Raw genomic sequence first — 21,660 nt, 5'->3', positions numbered from 1 at the left:
TTTCATTTTTTTGCATGTATCTGTCCAGTTTTCCTAACACCACTTGAAGAGACTGTATATCTCATTGTTTACCCTTGCCCCTTTTTGTCAGAGATTAATTGACCTTATAAATGAGGATTTTTTTCCCGGACTCTCTCATCTTTTCCATACTGTTTTGATTATTGTAGCTTTGTCGCATAGTTTAATATCAGGGAGAATGATACCTCCCACCTTGTTTTTTCTCAGAATTTCTTCAGTTATTTGGGGGTCTTTTGTGGTTCCATGTAATTTTATGATTAGTTGTTCTAATCTTGATTGATTTTGTATCCTGCAACTTTGCTGAATTCTTTTATTAGTTCTAAGAGTTTTTTGGTGGAGTCTTTAGGATTTTCTACATATAATATCATGTCATTTGCAAATAGTGACAGATTTACTTCTTCCTCTCCAAGTTGGATGCCTGTTATTTCTTTTTCTTGCCTAATTGCTCTGGCTAGGACTTTCAATACCATGTTGACTAAAAGTGGCAGGAGTTGGCATCCTTTTTCCTGATATTAGAGGAAAAGCTTTCAGCTTTTTATCATTAAATATGATGTTAGCTATGGACTTATTATATATGGCCTTTACTATATTGAGGTATGTTCCATCTATACCCACTTTGTTGATAGTTTGTATTATAAATTGATATCAAGCCTATTTACTTTTTAGAAGAGTCTTTCCATGTCTGTTTTATGTTGTGAGCTGCTTTATTCTGGTAATTTTTCTATCAATCCAGTTCTACCTTGGTTTATATATATATAATTTCTTCCAAAGTTTCTGCTTTGATGCCATCTTTTCCTATCTTATAGTCATGAAAATCAGTATGTTTTTTTGAGAGGAAAGGAGGGCAAGTAATAAATATATGTGTTCAGTTTTCTGTGTTGAATGAGAGGTAAATTTACATGAAAAAGTAATCTTCAAGTGTGAGTATAAACAGATCAGTAAGCATGTAGATTAGTAGTTATTTAAGAATAATTTGACCATCTCTTATATGGAATAGTGTAAACTTTTACTTAAGGTAATTTTTCATAATTAAATAGTATCTGTTTACTGTTTCTTACATAAATATTTCCTCATTTCATCATCACAGTTCTCAGTGTGGGTGGATGTTTTAAAGGTAGGAAACTGATCTTCAATTGGGAACCAGCCCAAAGTACCAGGTTCTCTGGCTTTAGCCTACTGTCTGTAAATGAGAAAAGGGTTCAGTCTCCTGTTGACGAAGGGGCCTTGTATCTCAGGCTAAGGGCTTTCTGCTGAGTATATAGACTATTCACAGCTTTAAGGTTAGGTATTGACATGATTAAATTCTGTTTGGGTGGATGATTCTGGCAGAGTATGGATGCTGAAATAAAGAGAGGAAGATGGGACAAGGATGCTGAAAAAACTAGGTCCTGCATCAACTTTGAGAAAAGACAAATGCATCAGTGTGTCATAGCTATTTTCATATTAGAACATAAAGGATTTAGTGGATTATTATGTTTTGTTTTGATCTGCTGGGTATTTATTGAATAATACTAATTACAGCTTTATTCATATAAATTTTATATTGTGTGGGTCCTCAGAGGAGCCTAAAGAAGCAACAGTTAAGCTGAGTTTGATATAGGATAATCTGTTAATTAGTAAGCTATGAGCATAAGCAATTATACTAATGAAATTAACTTCTTTGCTTTAATCAAAGCAAATTTATTTTATTTTTTCTCTTTAGTTGGAAGATGCTGGTTCAAGTAGTTTAGATAATCTACTAAGTAGATACATCTCAGGCAGTCACCTTCCCCCACAGCCTACAAGTACCATGAATCCCTCTCCAGGACCCTCTGCCCTATCTCCAGGATCATCAGGTAAAACCAGCTTACAAAAATATCTCTCAGTGAATGTATTAGTCAGGGTTCTCCAGAAAACTAGAACCAATAGGAGGGGTGGTGTGTTTGTGTGTGTGTACGTACGTATGTGCATGCGTACGTACGTGTGTGAATGCATATGTACTTGAATGCATGTGTAGGGGATTAGGAATTAATTCTTGTGATGGTTAGGGCTGGCAAGTCCAAAACTGCAGGGCAGGTCACCTGGAGACCCAGGGAAAAATTGATGTTAGTATTGAGTCTGAAAGTAAAATTCCTTCTTCCTCTGGTTTCCCTTAAGGTCTTCAACTAATTGGATGAGGCCCACCCCCATTATGGAGATTGAGCTCTTTTACTCAAAATCTACTGGGTACTATATTCTAGCCACATAAAATTAACAATCTTGGTACCATATTTTTTTTTTCTGATTGCTCTTTCCAATTATTTTTCTTGAAATGCTGTTTGCAGGCCTCAGTTAACTGAAATGATATTAATATATACGTAGTGTACACTGTTCAGAACTCCAGTGTACCTCTCTCCCAATCCCAGCTGTGTTTATGTTCCTTGCTGGATTTATAGTATCATTTACTTCCTGGTCTTTTATGATATAGATGGTCAGTTGAAGAATTCTTTGGTTTCAACCCAAGCTTAAAACACTTTGTAAAAATAAAATGGAAAAATTGTTTTAAAAAAATCAAGGAAAGGCAAGTGAACTTTCAAATTGTCATTTTAAAACAAAAACTCAAATTCATTGGAATCTATTAAAGTGTGACTAATCAAGTCCAAGAGATATAGATCTCTTCCAAAATCCTAGTTGTTTTGTTAGCCCTCTTACCATGAGTGATTGATTAAAGCAATTCCTAGCAGGTCGATGGTGCAGAAGTGGTTATAGAATATATTTTTCTAGTGAAAATAAATGCTATTTCTTTTTTACTGAAATAGACTACCTCATTATTTCTAGAGGAAGAATGGTTCAAATGTAGATGCAGGTTTTGCACGAGATGCATCATTAATACATTTTTTTGAGCCATACAGTTTTTGAGGTTTAATAGGGTTATTGCAGGACTTCTAAAAGAAAGAAGAAATAATAGGAATCATAGGAGTCTACATAGGGTATTTTACCAGATGACTTGGGGCGGGATGGCAAATAGCTTTCTCTGATTTGTTAGTTTTTGTTGATTGGGTTGCGTTCTGAGGAGGATTCTGAGAAAGGGGCTCAGCTGAGAGAAACTGATTGATGTCTGCCACGATTACACATGCCATTCCTGACTTCGAGAGTAAAACTAGGTCTGACTTCCAAGAATTACTAAATTATATTGTAATCATCTTGAATTCTGTAACTAGTAGGTAGAATTCTTAATATTCTTATCTGTATTGATATTAATTTTGACTTATTATTTGCAGGTTTATCTAATTCTCACACACCTGTGAGACCCCCTAGTACCTCTAGTACTGGTAGTCGAGGCAGGTAAGTATTATGTTATTAATAGTTATATTTTCTCCTTTTTATTAAGAAAATTTTCAAAAAAAATTTAAAAACTAGAATATCATGGTGAACTCTTATGTACTTACCACCCAGCTTCAACAGTCACCAAATTATGGCCAGTCTTAATTCTTCTGTATTCCTACCCATTTTCTCTTGGTCTGTCTGGATTATTTTGAAACGAATCTCAGACATCTAATTTCATTTATGACTGTTTCAGTCTATTTCACTTAAAAGACAAGGATTTAAAAATTTTATAACCATAGAACTATTACTACACCTAAAAAAATTTAATAGCTAATTCTTTAATATCAGTAGAGATTCAATTAATGTTCATATTTCTCAATTTTTCCTATAAATGCCTTTAAAAAATAGTTTCTTTGAGTATGGTTCAAATAAGCTCTCTACATTGTTATCAGTAGATGTGTTAAGGTCAAAATCAGTGTATTGGTTTAAGAAATGTATTTTCTCATACAGAGTTTTCCCCATTTTGTCATTTGAATATACTGCCTGCTGTTTTTTCTCTTATCGGTATTTAGATCAGGAGGTTTGATGAGATTCATGTTTGATGTGGGGGAGAATACTTCATTGGTGGTGGCATGTACTTTCGTCAGGGTCACGTAATGTCTGGTTGATTTTTGTTTGTTTTGTAATAACCATTAGTGATCGTTGCCTAACTCTAATTTTTTTTTTTTTACTGCTTGAAAAATGATACATTATAATTATTGTATTATTCCGTGTTTATTATTTTAGAATACTTCTGTAAAGAGAAAATTTCTGTTATATTTGGTTATAAGAAAGGCAGAATGAATTGATTTTTTTTCTCTTTATTTACCTATTTTCATAATAATGAGTTGATTTCCCAGCACCCTCCAACAGTGACCGATGAGTTTTAATTTTCTCTAACTTTATGAACTCATATATTTAAACATACTTTATATGATGTTTAAATATATTTTTTATTGGTGCTTAAAGTGTTTCATTTTATCCTGTCAGAGCTTTTTAAGGTTGGGTCCTTAGTTCTGTGGCTGTAACCCTGATAGTCTCTGAAAGCTTCCTTGTTTCCTGTTACGAAATGTTGTTCCAGGTTCGTCTTGTACATTTCCTGCCTCAGATCTGGAATTGGCCATTTCTCTGAGAAATCTGGTCACATTAGTGAGGAAGTGAGGTTTGGTTGGGGAGAGAGAGTATGCGTTGTGTTAATATGAAATGTAGTAAATGATGACTGAGTTTTACTCTTATTTTATATAATTTAGTACAATGCAAGAAAGATTTTATTTAAGATATATGTGTGTTTTTTGTTTGTATGTGTGTATATGCATTTTCAAACATTTGCTTGATTTTAAAATTATACTTAAGTAAATAATCAGTACTTTAGAAGAAAAGTACAAATTAAATGAAAAAAGTCTTCATTCTTAGTAGTAATATAGTCTTACCAGTTATTCACTTTTCTTGCCAGTAGTTTAACTTCATGGTCTAGAGAGAACGGATCAGTAACGTGCCTGTCCTCTTAGCCTATGATTACGTTGATTCAAATGAGGGCGTTCTAGGTTGTCTGCTGTTCCTTATCCCCTTTTCCCCATCCCCGCCCTAAAAGCTAACGTAGCAATTCCTTTGAGGAGGCTCATGAACCACTGTTGATGCTATTTTCTTCAGACGTTTGAGAGTAGAGTAGAACTGAAACTACTTTCATGGAGAGAAGCAGACATCAACATTCTATATTACTAGCCTGGAAAAATGTTTGCTAGACCCCATAAATGATTTAGTATAATGCCTCATCATAAAATGTTTTTAAGGCCTTCTGAAATTTGGATTATATTTTTAAGAATTGGAAGTGAAGTTTATACTCCACTTCTTTTAACACCATTGTGAAGTGTCCTTATTATCTATGAAGTTAATAAATAGTTCTTTTCACGTTTTTCATATAATTGTTTTTATGTATACCATACGTGATCTTCGTTGTTTTTTATTAGCTGCGGGTCGTCAGGAAGAACTGCTGAGAAAGCAAGTCTTAGTTTCAAGTCTGATCAAGTGAAGGTCAAGCAAGAACCCGGGACCGAAGACGAGATATGCAGCTTTTCCGGGGCTGTGAAGCAGGAAAAGACAGAGGATGGCAGGAGGAGCGCCTGCATGGTGAGATCCGCTGGGCTCTGTCAGGGGCTTCACTGAGAAGGCCACCTCCCTGATTCTTCCATTCTCAGTATATTAGACTAAATAGCGGTTCTATGACATTTATTTGTTTTTGAATTTTTATGCCTGGTACAAGCCAAATACCTCTTTTTCTGACTCAACTTTTTTAACCAAGTGTCAGCGATAATTAATCAGAAAAAGACTTAATCATTAAGTGTTAAGGATTCATTTCAAATTATCTTTTAGTTTGTAATTGGTTGATATTTTTGCCATGATTCTAAGTCAGGTTCTATCTTGTTCCGATTTATTAATCATCTCAAAGTCACATTGAGTCTTGGGCCACAAAATATCCTTGGCTGTTTTCATGGTCCTTTAAGTTCAAGATTAAGACCACTGACATGAAAGAAGTTTAATGATCAAAGGGTTTTACGATTGGAAGAGTGCCTTTGCCTTATGAATTATTAACCATTTTAGAGTGCCCAGATGGAACATTTTATAGAATTTATAATATAGAATGAAAGAAAGCCCACGTTTCTCTTTGTTTAGGAATTTCGATATTGTTTTCTTTCTGCCCAGGCTTATGTTTCATTTTTTATATGGTTGACACATAGAGATTTCAGCTCAGGGTATTACACATTCAATGCAGTATATGTAGATTTAGAGAGCACATTTAGCCTTGGGCATGGAGCAGTGTCACCTCTTCCTCCAGAACTGGTTTGGAAAGTACCCCCAGAGGCGAAAGATATATTTTAACATTGTCACAGTCTTCCTACATTCGCAGAATGATAACGTGGACAGAGAATATTTCAGAATGCTTCTCAAAAGCTATGCAACAGATTCTTGAGTGAAAGATGACATACCATAGTCAGTTCTCTGTAGGAAAAGTATAACCCTATGCTCACTTTATAATCAGTGCTTCACAGTTTAATTAAGTTCCTTACTATCTGAATGAACCAATATTGGAGAGACTGCTCCCTAAAATCATAAATTAACATGCCTAAATAATTTTGGGGTTAATTTCATTCCTTCATGTCACTGATGTGATTCCCAAAGTAATTTTAAGTTAGGTCAGTATATATATGTAAACATGTTGACATAAGTTTTGAATGTAATACCCCCCCCTCCCCCCGCACACACACACTGTGAACAGTGATCTAGGTGATTTTTCAAGAGTTTGTCCTTGTTTTGTTTTAGTTGAGCAGTCCTGAGAGTAGCTTGACACCACCTCTCTCAACCAACCTGCATCTAGAGAGTGAGCTGGATGCATTAGCAAGCCTGGAAAACCATGTGAAAACAGAACCTACAGATTCGAATGAAAGCTGCAAACAGTCAGGGCTCAGCAGCCTTGTTAACGGCAAGTCCCCAATTCGAAGCCTCATGCACAGGTCAGCAAGAATTGGAGGAGATGGCAGCAGCAAAGATGATGACCCAAATGAAGACTGGTGTGCTGTCTGCCAAAATGGAGGGGATCTCTTGTGCTGTGAAAAATGTCCAAAGGTCTTTCATCTAACTTGTCATGTTCCAACGCTTCTTAGCTTTCCAAGGTACTAGTGAAATAATTGATATTTTTGTTATTTATATAAACCGAAAAAATAAGTTATTCAGGGCAGATGGCCTTCTCAACCACTGCATACATAGTATTTCTATAAGACAAGAAGCTTATTATTCCTTTAGTATTACCTTCTAGAAAAACTAACAGCTGAATGATGAACTATCTGAGATCTAAGTGGTGCATTAATGATAAAAAATAGACCATTTTTTTGGATTTCAATTTATAATTAATGTGAACAAATTAGATAGAACTCTAAATTTTGAGGGGCAGGGGTTCTGGGGTATTGGAGAAAGTTATTAGATTTCCTCTCTTTTTGTTGTTGTTGTTTTAATATTTAAATTTTTCTAAGTTCGAGCCAAACTAATGACATATGCCAGGGAACAAGATCTCAGTACTCCCTAGATTTCCTCTTGAAGCTGGATTTTTTATCTATTGCCATCAATTTTAATGGGGTTTACAATTATTTTATTAATGAATACTGTTCATTCAGTTTTATGGCAACTCTATTCAGTCTTACCCAAAACTTACTTTTTAATGTTTGAAAGCTCTCAAAAGGTATTTTAAAGAAAAACAAGTGCTTCGTAAAACCACCTTCAACATCTTGAGTTGTTCAGAGGTCGCTTCCTAAGGGGAGCATTTGGTCCGTGGCGCCTGCCTGGAGCAAGTGTGCAGCTCTCTCACTTCTCCTTTGATCACCTAGTTGGAGTGTCTTTCAGTCATTAACTTTGGAATAGACAGTTACTGAATTCCTTCTTTAAAAATGAAGAACTTTGGAGGCAAAGATAAAGATTGGGAGAAAATAAGAGCATTGTCCTCATACTATTTGACTCCATGCTGGCTAAATCTTGTTTCAAGCATTAACATATTCATTGATGAGCACCCGAGGCAAGCTGGCCTACCAGCTCAGGCAGTGGAACAGATAGATGTGCTGGGCTGGGTTACACACCTGGAGTCTGGCTGTAGCTCTAAGCTTAGTAGCTCGGGGCAGTTCACTGATTTTCAGGGATTAGTGTCTACATTAGAGTTTGTTTTAGGACAGCTGTTTTTATTACTTCCATTTATTGTTTCATGTTCACACAACTTCATCCTCAGTTGATTTCAGAGACTGTGCAATAGTAGAGTCATGCTTCTTTCTTTCAGCCTTCTCCTTCCCCCAGCCCTTACAACCCAGATTTCTTTTTAAGTGAAAATAAATGTTCTTAGGAAAACCTAGCTTATTTTCTGCCTATAGATAAATTTTTTACATTTCCTCTCAGATTTCTGAGAAGCAATGATTTCAGTTGAATAATGCTACTCTTTTTGAAAAAATTCAACCTTTTGGATTAGAAAAGTGGTGGATACATAAACAGTGCCAGAATATTTTTTTTTCTGAAGAATTGTAATTACCTAAATCTTAGGACGCATAATTATTTGCCATAGATGCAATAAGTGGCTTCTTTTTCTTTATTCTCTCAGAAAAGGAAAGCATGGGCATATTGGTCTTGAAATTAAGGCTTTTCATATTTTCCTTTTCTTTGAATAGTAACATCTGCTAGAATGGTAGAGTTTTGCCACTGAATGCTTCCTCTCAAATGCAGATGCTTTAGAAGGAATAGGAACTGTTGACATACATTGGTATAATCCCTAGACTTAAAATTTATTTATATATGATGGGGGAGGAATGCATGTGAATGAATCATATTGGAGTTTATAGTTTGATAGAAATCTTGATGTAAACAAGTTATAGACTGAGCAGATTTAAATGATAAGGGGAGTGTGTGTACATGTGCTCGCACTCACAGGTATGTGTATCTGTGTCCTAGGCTCTTGACTGGCTATGAAAAAAGAACTTCTTTTGGGCATGTTTAATACATGCCAAAACAGTACGTGATAGCTGAGGAACTCTGTACCCTGTAGTCTTTTCTTGTTTGTGGTTATGGGGTCATCGTGATTACTGGGCTCTGGGGATGGGTCTTATGCTACAAGTAGTGATTGTGAACTTTGTGCTATGAGGAACCCTTTTGAATGCCGACCTACTGTTTTGTTTGTTTGTTTGTTTGTTTGTTTTATTGCTTTCCAGAAGGCAGTTGAAGAATGGGAAAAGTTTTAGGACATTTTTATCACACAGCTTCACTTTATGAGATTTGACAAGAATAGAACTTCCCTTCCCCCCAAAAAAAAATGGAAAGGAAAGAAAATAAACAAATTGGAGACTTAACCTCTAGGGAATTAGCTTCCCTAGAATGGGTTTTGTTATAATTATATGGACTAATTGCCTGTTTCCCTCTTTAGTGGGGACTGGATATGCACATTTTGCAGAGATATTGGGAAACCAGAAGTTGAATATGATTGTGATAATTTGCAACATAGTAAGAAGGGGAAAACTGCACAGGGGTTAAGCCCCGTGGACCAAAGGGTGAGTGTCAGAGAAGTTGATATATTATTAGTTGTCTGGCTATACATATATTTGTTTAGTGTAATACACATGTAATCCCAAATTTTTTTCATTTTTTTAACTTCACCACCTGACTTGTGAAATCTTTATCTCTAATCCTCAGCTGCAGACTCATATCCAGCTTTCTCATACTTATCATGTCCCAATCAAAATCTTGATTTCTAATCTTCTCCTTCAAAAAGCAAAAGCAATAAATAAGCAGGTAACAACATAAAAAACTGTACTTCTCCCCTAGTATTCTATCTCATTAAATGATACCACCATTTATCTCTGTTGCTCAAGCCAGAAATCTGTTAGAAATGAAAGCATCAGGAATAACAATAATACTGTTTTCTTCCTCTCACCATTATTTTCTGAGACTGACATCATAGTTTTGCATCTGCACTATTGTAATAATCTCTTCACTGGACTCCCTGATTCTACCCTTGCCTCCTTACAGTTTATTTCTGTACTGTTCGTAACATTCTTTTTAAAAACATAAACAAATGTATCACATTCTTGCTTAAAACGCTCTACTAGCATCTCATCATATTAAAAACGAAATCTAAAATCCTCTCCTCACTTCACTCAAATTTCTGCTGATGTGGTCTGTAGCCTGATCCCAAGACACAGTATCTTTCACATAGTTCTATGGTCAGATACTGTTAAGTTTGGCTCTCATCTGATGTATAGACTTTCAAAATCCCTTCTCCACTATTAATGAAGACAAGGTATGTGTATAGAGTATACAAACAGTATTAAGAGAAGTTTAAGCAATTGAAAACTATAAATAAAATGTAAAATGCATTTCAATTTGTTCTGATTGTGTAAGAAAATTCTAGAATTGGATTGAGAAGACACACATAGTTTTTATTTAATTTTGAACCTGAGTGGAATCATTTCAAGAAAGGAAATAATAACATGTGTCCTGCCTGTCTCAGGGAATTAAAACAAGTAGCAAAGACGATAATTTATAGATACCGGGTAATCTATAAATTGTTGTGCAAAATGCTGTATATTGCTTTTCTTATTCCTTTCCATGTATATAGTTGAGGTAATCGTAGATAAATTATTAGTGATCAGACAAGAACAAAGGCACTCTATCTTTGGTAAGTTCATTCAAAATAGAACAGAAGATAGTCTCAAAACCGAATGGGAAACAAACGATTTTCTCTGAGTTGGATAGCTAGCATGTAGGAGGCTTGCGTTCAGTTTGGTGTAATAATACTTGACAGTGATAAAGTTCTCATTCTCAAGAGTATTTTTTAAGGCTAAAAAACTTATTAGAGGTTTTCCTTTCTTTTCTTGGGCCAGAAATGTGAACGTCTTCTGCTTTACCTCTACTGCCATGAATTAAGTATTGAGTTCCAGGAGCCAGTTCCTGCTTCGGTGAGTAATTTGCCTTAGCAGCCTCCCTGAGGAGCAGGTCTGAGGCTCTGACCGGAGACAGCTTCTCTTGAAACTCAGACTTCTTGAGTAATCTCAGCCTCTCCAAAGCTCAGATTTTCTTTCCTGATACTATTCCTTCCCTCATTGGGTTGTTCCGAGGACTGTATACGATAACCTGTGTAAAATGGTTAGCACAGTACCTGATAACGTTGTAAATACTTCTTATTATTCAGAAATTTTATTAGGGCTAAGTGAATGTGCGATTCACTTGTTAAAATTGCGGTTTATTTTTTAAATATTTTGTTGTGTGATGAAAATTTGATCTCTGTGTCCTTTTACTTCTAAGATGGATGTAAGGGATACAAGTATAATGGAAATAATCTGGAACCCAGGAGTCTGAAGACAACTTTTTCTCTTAGTTTTGCCATTAACCAGCCTTATAAGTTTGAGGAAATTATGTAATTTTCTGCCTTTACTTTTTTAACTGTACAGTGGGAATGTTGGACTGAATTATTTTTAAGATTCTAATTCTGTGATTATAGGCTCTATACCTTGGGGAGAAAACAAAGTATGTAATTTGAATAAAAGTATAAAATTAAATCTTTCACACTGGCTCTGCCTTCATAATCCATCTATCATAAACAGTCAAGATTAAGAAAAGACTGGAGAAATTTTGCAATTCAGTGCTCTTTGTTTCTCTTAAAGGGGACTTTTGTAAGGAATAGAAGCTCTCAAGTCCCATAGTAAAAAGAATACAAGAGGTGCTCAGTGTGCCATAAATGGGATGAGAACATGCTACACACATTTTATTCGCTAGCCATCAGTTGTTGAATTAAGATATTATTGAATACCAGGCCTGTTGAACAATGTTGAATAATAGGCTTATTTACTGCATAGGCTCAGAAATGAATTTTAAAGCACAAAAGGTCTAGACACAAGGAAGATTTTTGTGCAAATAGTAATTATCTGATACTGAGATACGCATCTTATCTTTAAGTTTAGGGACTTTACAATAGAAAATGACTTTCAAATATTTTTTGTGAACTATTTAAATAGCTCTCTATTGTTCAGTTATTTCCCAAGGATACAAATATTTGGCCAAGAGTTGGGGCAGAACTTCCCAGCATGATCATTAAATGGTTAATATAATTTTTTTTCTTTTGTTTTTACAATCTTTCTCTATTGCTTTGTCCAGAGTACTTGGTGATATTGTTATATCCTCTAAAAGATAACATATTCTAATAATAACAATACATTTTATAATCACTTTTTTCCATACCTTTTTCTCCTCACAAATCCCACAATTCTGATGAGCATATGTGGTTGACTATCCTTGCTCATTGCCTTCTTTCCAAATCTACACACTGAAGATAGAACTTTGGGGCCTTTACTAACATGGAAACTGCCACATATTCTGAATATGATTTGATTTTCATGATATGATTGAGGCAGAAGATTTAAAGTACATTTACTATATTTAAAATCAACAAGCAGCTGGCTCAATAATTAACACTAAAATGCTATGCATTGTCAAATAAAACAGTTCGGTGTTTTGGAGAATCCTTATCTAGCCTTATTTGTTTCTTTAGATACCAAACTACTATAAAATTATAAAGAAACCAATGGATTTATCCACCGTGAAAAAGAAGCTTCAGAAAAAACATTCCCAACACTACCAAGTCCCAGATGACTTTGTGGCTGATGTCCGTTTGATCTTCAAGAACTGTGAAAGGTTTAATGAAGTATGTTAGCTTCTAAACTATAGAGTCTTGGATTACTAGTTTTTGTTTGTTCGTTTGTTTTATTTTTGGATTTTGCTTTTCCTGCCAAGAGATTTTTCTAATTTGATTTAAAATTTTATTTCTGCTTCAGTTCTGTCAAAAGTAAAATTCGCATCCACAGCTCCAAAGAAGAAAGTTTACTGTGTATAACTTGAAGTATATACTTAAACATAATAAATTAAGAATATTATTGAATATCCCTTCCTGAACGAGTTGAGGATTGAGATTAGAAAGTAGCCTGTAGTTAAGTATATTCTGTGGGAATTGATTATAAATAGCCTACATTTGGGCACATGTAGGAAAGGTGTTTGTACTAGTGTTCTTTGATTTTATTATTGACCAAATAAATGTAGAGCCTTAAAATTATAAACTAATCTCTGGGGGCTTACTTTGAATAGTAGCCCGGAGTGTATAATGTCGTTTTCTGATCACAACAGTGTAACTTACATTAGCTTTGGTTATGTATTTTTCTGAGGATAAAGATGAGCTATCCATACCTTGAAAAGAAATCTGATATATACTTCCTTCAAGGAAATCATTTTGGTTATCTTGGAATAAGTCAAGTCTCGAAGGTTTTTTAAGAGAGATTTTCATTATACTAGGAAAAGAAAATGGAATTGGATGAGAATCCACAAAACCTTTAAAAAGATTACTTCAATACTAAAATCTCTTTATTGCTGATGAAATTTGGGTGCCATATGACCGTTACTAAAATAAATCACATTGAATCATTTAAAGTGTACTCATAGCTGCCTCTGGAAGTATCTAGGTGATTTAAAAAAAAAAAAACTTTTATTAGCTGAAAAGTCTAGTCACCTTTATAGCAATATGCTACAGAGAACAGAGTATAACTTCACTTGAGGTTAAATTAATATAGCCCCAAGTATTTTGTCTTATTTTCTAATCCACTTAGAAATTTTCAAATGAATATGCTTTCCTGAACTATAGCTAACATTTGCCAGGAAGACCATTTTAATCTGCTTTAGTAATAGTTGAATGATTTATACTTAACAAATTGCCATACAAATGGAATTCTGATTAAGTGGTTTGTTGAAAGTTCGGCAGATTTTTAAAAGCAACATTTCTTATATTATTTGTTTCACAAATATTATTCTCTTAGATGAATTCAGACTGGTTTCTATTCAGTTTGACCTCACTAATTCAGAATTTGAAACAGTTATTGAGGTTTCACAGAAGCTTTAGTAACAGAACTTTGTAAAAAAAAAAAAATGGTTCCATGTTCTGTAGAATTTTAGAAAGCACTTATAATCTGGTTATAGCAATTTGTTCCCCCTACTGTGGCTGACTTTCGTTGCCAATCCTATGCAGTCTCATAACTTTAGAAAGGATTATAATTTCCCTTTTTTTTTTTTTGACTCTGGTATCCTTTTTAGATGATGAGAGTTGTTCAAGTTTATGCAGAAACACAAGAGATTAATTTGAAGGTAAGCTTTTCAGACCATGCAAACTTGGTGAAGGAATATGCATTACCAATAGGTGAATATTCCTATCTTTTGCTTGCAGGCTGATTCAGAAGTAGCTCAGGCAGGGAAAGCAGTTGCATTGTACTTTGAAGATAAACTCACAGAGATCTACTCAGACAGGACCTTCGCACCTTTGCCAGAGTTTGAGCAGGAAGAGGATGATGGTGAGGTAACTGAGGACTCTGATGAAGACTTTATACAGCCCCGCAGAAAACGCCTAAAGTCAGATGAGAGACCAGTACATATAAAGTAAAATGACATGAACTTAAATGAATTGTTTAAAAAAAGAGAGAGAGAGAGAAGAAAATACACTTTTATTTAAGTGTCGCTGGTATATCCTGCCTACAGTGGGCACCTCCTTGAAGAAGCTGATAGCTTTTACACAGTATTAGATTAAAATAATGGACAGAAAACACATTCTTGTCAAGAAAGGGGGAGAGAACTCTTATTTGCAACTTTAAAAATAAAAAGCAAAATTGAAATGATTTGAAGATTTTTGTTACTAAAGAGAATAGTTCTGATTGTTAGAAATGGCAGATGTTGATTATGTGGTGTTGATTGGTGCAGGATGCTGGGTATACAAGTAAATACTGAAAGGTCATTCTTTTGCTAAATTGTCTCTGGACTAGAGCGCACAGTTATTAAAACGACTTTTATGCCTCCCCCTCACACACGTACATACTGGCTGTTTTCTTGTTAAAATCAAAGCTGCTGAGATTCCACTCGGACGTCAGTGCAGGTGCGCATTGATCATATCCTTATCTTTTTTCTCATTTTGATGCTGTTGGGCCTTAGTTTTTATATTGATTTGGAGAACTCAACAGTAGTTTTATTTTCTATTCTTACTTGGTGTCTAGGAAATGTGACCATTGATCATCATTTAATCAACTTTAATGATCTACAGAAAGAAGTAAATATGGTAACTTTCCAGTAGCAGATCACATAGTAGTCATTTCTAGAAAACCCTTCCACGGAATTGCACCTCCCAATCAAATCATCGGATCGTACAGTTATTCCCATGAAAGGCAGAATGTTTGTTTTAAAATTAACCTAGTTTTCTGTACATTTAAATTTAAGAAGATGACAACTGGCTCTTATCCAGTCTTCCTTCGTGTCAGTTTTCTGATAGACCACTATTGGCAAACAGTAATCTGTCAACTACCAAATGTGTAAAATTTTCTGTATTTCACTTTGTCTTATTTGTAAATAGTGAACTAAAACTTCTGGCAGATCAGCAACATTTGCTGAGCCTGTTTTTTAAGCTAATGTGTATTCTTACTAATAATGTTCCTATCAAGAATGGATTTGTAATATATGCTGTCTATTTCTAATGTTCACATTCATATTTTGAGGTTCTATCTTATTTTAATAGAGAACAGACTTCTCAGAAAATCTTCAGAAGCAGCTTATTATTAAAATATCAAAATATTGACATAAACCCGGTGGGGTTAGAGTACTCATCCGTCCACCAAGTGGGACATTTGCACGGACTGGGGGCTTAAAGGACTTAGAAGAGACCTGTAAGTAAATCCTGAAAATGAGCCAATCCCCACTTGAACGGTTACTGGAGTAAGCCCACCTTTACTACCCCGTTTTCCGCACCTGAGGCAGATAAACCACCTTGGCTCTATTTCATTTTTCCTCTCTTCATTTGTGATGCTTATATCCAAGATGTGTGTTCTAGACTGTGTACAGGCTTCTCTTTTGTTGAATTAAAAATTTTAGTCCTACTTTCGTATGGACACGTTAGATTATAAAGTGACCAAAATAGAAGATTCGCCATTAGATATTTTTCAGACGTCAGCAGATTTGTGGCAAATCGTTTGCCTTTTAAAAATTTCAGCTTAAGCAATTCAGACAGTAGACTACTCAGAAAAAATTATTTGACATAATTGTCTTAAGAGGTAAATATTTTTAGTGCATATTAAATAAAGTGCTCTAAAGAAATTATTATGCAAATTCCTTTGGGTTTTTTTCTTAACACGTGATGGGGTGAACATGAATATGATTCAGGCCTTCGGATGGTATATTTAAAGAGTATTGATTTTGTTATTGCTATTGATTTACTTCATTCTGTATCTTAAGTGTCTCTTGCAGTTTTGTTGTAAGTTAAACTTAAAAACATATAACAAACTGTTATTTTACTCAAATTTCAAATACTTAAGAAGAGTTTTCTTACAAGAGGGAGAAAACTGTTTAAAAATGCTTTCTTCTGTGCTCATTTCCCTCTTTCCTACAACATTCATGATTTCTTTTTATCAGGAGATGTGTCTAAAGGCATAGCGATGAGTGGCAGTACTGCTTCATTATGTCAGGCTATCGAGTTCTAATATTTTATGCTTACTCTCCAAATGAAACCTTTCATGATTCTTAGATAAGTGATATATATGTTCTACCAATGGGGGCAGAATTTTCAGTAAATATTTCTCGGTATCTGGGGCCTTAAAAGATAGTGCGTTCTCTTAAAAACATTCCCATGTTAGATGGGTTTTTGGAAGGTTTTTTTCCTTTGTTTTAATAAGGTTGGTTCTTAAAAAGCCACTTTATTGTCAACATTGAATAGGCTCCATTTCTGTTAACAAGATAATTTATACTGCTGAGGAATTACTAGCTATCAACAAACCACACTTATATGAAGATGTTCACTTTAGATTTCATTTCAAGGTTTTTTCTTGCACATTGATCACTTTTTAAGCTGATCTCTTGGGCACTAATATAACTGTTAAAAAGTATGAAAACTTTAAATTGATATTCCGATATCTTACATGTTTTTCTAGTTATGTTTTAAAAAGACAGACATTGAGTATCAATTCCTGAAGGCAGTTTGTATTGATATTCTCTCACATTTGTATTCTTGGTTAAAAGGCAGTGTTTTAGATTTGGAGATGTTAATGTTTCCTTAAAAGCTTGCAAAGTTTTCACCACATTTCAATTTCTATCTCCCATCAGAACGCAAAGAACAAAGTGGTCTTCTGTCTGTTCCACTGGCATAAATTTGTATTTTTTAGCACTTTGCTGAGCTGATTCACTGAGTAAAGACATTGCTTTACCAGGTGAAGCATGTGCATGTTCCAAAGTACGTTTAGATTATAGGTCATGGGTTATGCAGAAACAGCAAATCATTGCTACAGAGAAGTGATAAGGCATTGGACCCACTGTTGAAATGATCCTTTTTGGAATCGACAAGGTACTTTCTGACTTCTATTTCTCATATAAAGGGAATTTTAAAGTCAGTTCTTACTTTTTGTTGTAACAGTTTTTAAACTTTTTAGTTAATCCAAAGAAATAATGTTTTTAAATAGAGGCAAAAGGTTTATAGCGTGCAAATTGTAGATCTGTCAATTACCTCAGCAGGTATCCTGCCATGTAATTATTAGTGATTAGTGTTAACAAGTCAATAGATTTAGGTCTTTTGACTGTGCCCTTGGATTGTGGCGTGCCACATGTTATTAAACAGTCTCTTAGTGTCCAAAATGGGAATAGATGCTGTGGCCCCCTCTCCCGTGACCTTTTAAGTCCCTTACCTACTCCCACTGCTTGTTGCATAATCTGCATTGGGTAAAATCAACGTGTTCTAACTCTACTTATTTAAAACAATCAAGTTCTTAATTTGTACTCTGAATTCGTGATTCGTACTATGAATTTGTAATTCGCACCGTCTGTATTAGTAACCTGCTCAAGGTCGTCCCAGGTTTTCAGGCCGCACCACAGTTTGACGGTCCCGGACCTAGCTGTTTTCTTTCGTTCTCTCAGTTATCTCCTCCTCGATAAAGCAATAACACTGCTTTACGTCTGTTGCCTAAGCATGTCATAATCCTCTCCTGGATGGTGATTTTATAGGGAAGTTTGTATGCATATCACCCAGTCTATCTTTTAAAAATTAAGAAAAATAAATGTGTGCTGGAGCTAATGACAATATATTGTGGCATTTTATTTTAAAAATTGGGGAAAGTTGCATATTTTTTTAAAAGTAGGTGTTTGAGTAAAAAAAATTGAAGGTACTTTTTTAAGAAAAAAATTTATATGCCACAGTTTACATAGACATTTCAAGGTTTCAACATGTACTCTGGGATATAATAGATTCTTTTACTTGGTCAGAATGCATGTATAACATTTCTTCCATCTTAGTTTCTTGTGTTTGCCTTCGTGGTCTTTTATATTTTTTATTGTATCTGAGAAACAAGTATCTTCAAAAATAAATCAATTTGGATATATTTGTCAAACTACAAAATGTACAAAATTAAGTTTAGCCCTTTTCTAGCAAGTGGTCTTTAAAAATGCCGTTCTCTTAAATTCACCAAATTTGTATGTGGGAGGGCACTGAAATGATTTTCTAAGTGCCACTGCAATATTCCCTTTCAAGTGTGGCCTAAATTTCAGTCTTAAGAATGAAACGCATGTCTGCTCCTGGTCTGAAAAATGTAGGCATTTACTATGTTTTAAGTCACAGTGAAACATGTATATAAGCCTATGAAACAAGATTTGTGCAATCAGAAAGCCTGTTAATTTTCTATGTAGACGTACTGACACACGAAAGGGTTAAATTCACAGCCTTACTAGTTCCTTGCTTCCAGTATTTCAACTGGTCTCCCCTCATTGTTATTATTATTATTATTACTACTACTACAACTACTATTATTTTTGCACATGGTTAACTACCCTTCAATATGATTCTTAAAAAGTGCTGTTTCTGTGCTATTGTATCTCCTAAATAATCATATTTAATTTTTTAAAACAAAGTTGCGGTTTCTAATTGTTCCGTTCCTGTGTTTTTTGCTGGTGTGTAATAAACGCAAGTTTTTTTCCCATGGTTATTTAATACATTAGCTGCCTGTAAATATTTCCTGTTACAATGCTCTGGAATGTGTTGTAGAAGTTGTATTAGATTAGTTTAAAGCCTTGTTTGAAAGCCACATTGTTTTGGTTATTTCTATTAAATTAGAAAATGGAAAAAGTTTTCAAATGAATTTCTTTTTTTTATTTCTCTCTGAGTTGAGACTTAATCATTTAAATTCATTTTTAAAAAATGTATGCTATGTGCCAGGCACTGGAGAGTTATAGTTGCAAACAAGACAAAATAGAGCCTCTGCCTTCACAAGTGTTTAGTAGACTGTTTATGAAAATGATGAGTTGCTAGGATAGGGGTTAACTCGAAATGTAGTAGGAACATTTAGGACAGGACCTAACCCCAGACTTTGTTGTTCAGGGAAGTGATCTCTTTCACTCAAAAGGTGGGCAAGTGGAACAGGCAAAGAGAGAGAGAGAAGTGATTAAAATATACAGAAGCCCAAAAATGAAAGAGAAAATGTTTGTCTTTCAAGACCTGCAAAGTTCAGTTTGGCTGGAACAGAGTTTAAGTTTGGAGGAGTGAAATGTTAAGCTGGAGAACTGAGGAGGGTCCTTTTCAAGCAGAGTGTCTTGAAAGTCACATTAAAGGGTTTGGGGCTTACACAGAGGGCAACAAGGAGCCCCTGAAGAATTGTGAGCAGGAGGGAGCTTGGAGTGTTGACATAATCAGAGTCGCCTTATTTATTTATTTATTTATTTACTTACTTACTTATTTACTTATTTACTTATTTATTATTGTGCTCACCCATTATTTAATTTTTATTTTTTATTAGAGTTGAAATTCAGTATTATTTTTTATTAGTTTCAGGTATACAGTAAAGTGGTTAGGTATCTTGAAAGGTCATTTTGTGAAGAATGGGTTATGGAGAAAATTGGAAATGGAGAGGCAGTTGTATGCTGTGAGTGATCTAGGTGAGCCTTAAACTAGTTATCTGGCAGTGGAGAGGAAAAATAGTCAAATTTTAGAGAGATTTAGAAAGTAAAATGGACCAGTAGTTGAGGCCTTGGGGTTGCCTAAGGCGTATTTCGTATGGTACTTTTAAAATAAAAAAGAGAGAAAGGAATAGATTATGAGTGGAGGTGAGTAAGTTCAATTTGAGGATATGTTGAGCTTAAGGTACCTATGGAAAATTAAGTTGCATGTGTCCATGGCTCTGGTGCTCATATGAATCCCTGGGCTGCAGGTAGAGCCTGTAAGGTCCATCAAGAGTCACGACTGTTTTATTCATCACTGAATATGTCGAGCACATGGTAGGCATTTAGTAAAGAACGAAGGTGAACCACTAGCGTAACAGTTGGTAACTAAAACAATGTGAGAGTATGATATTGCCTAGGAAATTTATAGAATGAGAAGAGTAGAATACTTACCATAGCAGAAGAAACAAAATTTAAGGAGTAGAGGAAAAAACTCCAGGAGACTAAATTAGTCATGGAGGAAAGCCAGGACCATAATGGAAGACAAGAGAAAGTTTTCAAGGAGGAACGTGAGGTATCAGTGATACCAAGTGTTAGAGCAAGAAATGAAGTAAAAATAAAGTGGCCATCGAATTTAGCAATATAGAAGCCATAAATGACCTTGGTAAGAGCTGTTTCATTGTGAGCAGCAGGAAGAATAACAGATGAATGATTGAGTGTAGGTGTTTTTCAAAAAATTTGACTTTTTTTTTTTTTTAAGGTTATACATAACTTACAGCCATGACTAACCAAGTAAAACATGAGAATGGAACTTCCAAATTGTTATATTACTGGATGCATTTTGTGTAGTGGAAAAAGGACGGGTTTTGGCCATTGGGCAGACGTTGGTTTGAAATGGTAAACAGGTTTACCAGTTACCTGTATGAACACTGATTTTCTCTTTGATTATTCGTGAAGTGAAATTAGTCATGTCCAGCTCATGGAATTAACGTGGGCATAAGATCATTTATAGCACAGGGTTGACACATAGTAATAGTTCTCAACAGGCAGTTTCCTTTTTCCTGTTTCCTCTTCCTACTATTTCCATGAAAAGAGGCAGGTTAGAAATGTAATTTTTCCCTTTTTACTGATGAGGTAAGAAAAGACTCCCAGACCCCAAGACTTTAAAATCTATCCTCAACTCATATTTAGCTTGTCCTTCACTAATTTAAGCGATCCATAGATTTCTAGATGTCGGCACTCATATTAGGTTCTAGAACTTTAGGGAATAATTCAAAAATGAATTGGTAGGACACACCTAATGCAAGGTTTTGTCTTAAGCTCACCTTTTTCATATTACCTGGCCTCAGGTGGTGGTAAATATGTCACTATTATTTATAAAGATGTTACTGTTGGTGATCTGAAAAGACAGGGACGTCTGTTTCTGACAATATGGCAGACCACATACCCTGAGAACTTTCCTGATGACACAAAACATCTGAAATGCTGGATAAGATTCATTTAAAAAAATTTTTTTTAATGTATTGCTGAGCTAGCAAGAAAGAAGGATACTAAAGCTTCACCTTATCACCTGTAGCATTTTTGCCAAAAACCTTTGACCTGAATCTAATAATGTGGAATAAACAAAAGTGGAATGTAGGACATTTATAAAGGCACCTAATGTGACTTCTTAAAGTAACTGGTATAAAACAGGTGGGGAGACTGTTCTTGATCAAACGACATGCAATATATGAACTTAAATTTGATATTAAATAAACCCAGCCATTAAAGACATTTTAGGAACTTCTATGGAAATTTGTATGTGAACTCCTG

At 34.8% G+C, this 21,660-nt stretch overlaps 1 protein-coding gene across 2 annotated transcripts in view; it reads left to right on the top strand.

Annotated features, from left to right (window-relative positions):
* The window catches only part of TRIM33 (tripartite motif containing 33), a 94,159-nt gene extending 75,117 nt beyond the window's left edge, over positions 1-19,042 (top strand). Inside the window, exons 12-20 of one of the 2 annotated variants that reach the window (XM_039841264.1) lie at positions 1,721-1,853; positions 3,258-3,321; positions 5,310-5,469; positions 6,661-7,010; positions 9,290-9,413; positions 10,746-10,820; positions 12,410-12,562; positions 13,996-14,046; positions 14,126-19,042. In XM_039841264.1, the coding sequence (XP_039697198.1) occupies positions 1,721-1,853; positions 3,258-3,321; positions 5,310-5,469; positions 6,661-7,010; positions 9,290-9,413; positions 10,746-10,820; positions 12,410-12,562; positions 13,996-14,046; positions 14,126-14,338 (1,323 nt within the window). In that variant the 3' untranslated portion in view covers positions 14,339-19,042. The remainder of the gene's footprint in view (positions 1-1,720; positions 1,854-3,257; positions 3,322-5,309; positions 5,470-6,660; positions 7,011-9,289; positions 9,414-10,745; positions 10,821-12,409; positions 12,563-13,995; positions 14,047-14,125) is intronic. The other variant, XM_039841265.1, reaches the window with a different exon arrangement.
* Positions 19,043-21,660: the final 2,618 nt, after the last annotated feature.

Source organism: Pteropus medius, unplaced genomic scaffold (assembly GCF_902729225.1).
Source record: "Pteropus medius unplaced genomic scaffold, Ma_sr-lr_union100, whole genome shotgun sequence".
NCBI classification, from domain to species: Eukaryota; Metazoa; Chordata; class Mammalia; order Chiroptera; family Pteropodidae; genus Pteropus; species Pteropus medius.
Note: the sequence above shows the minus strand (reverse complement) of the source record. Positions and strands in the feature narration are given on the sequence as shown.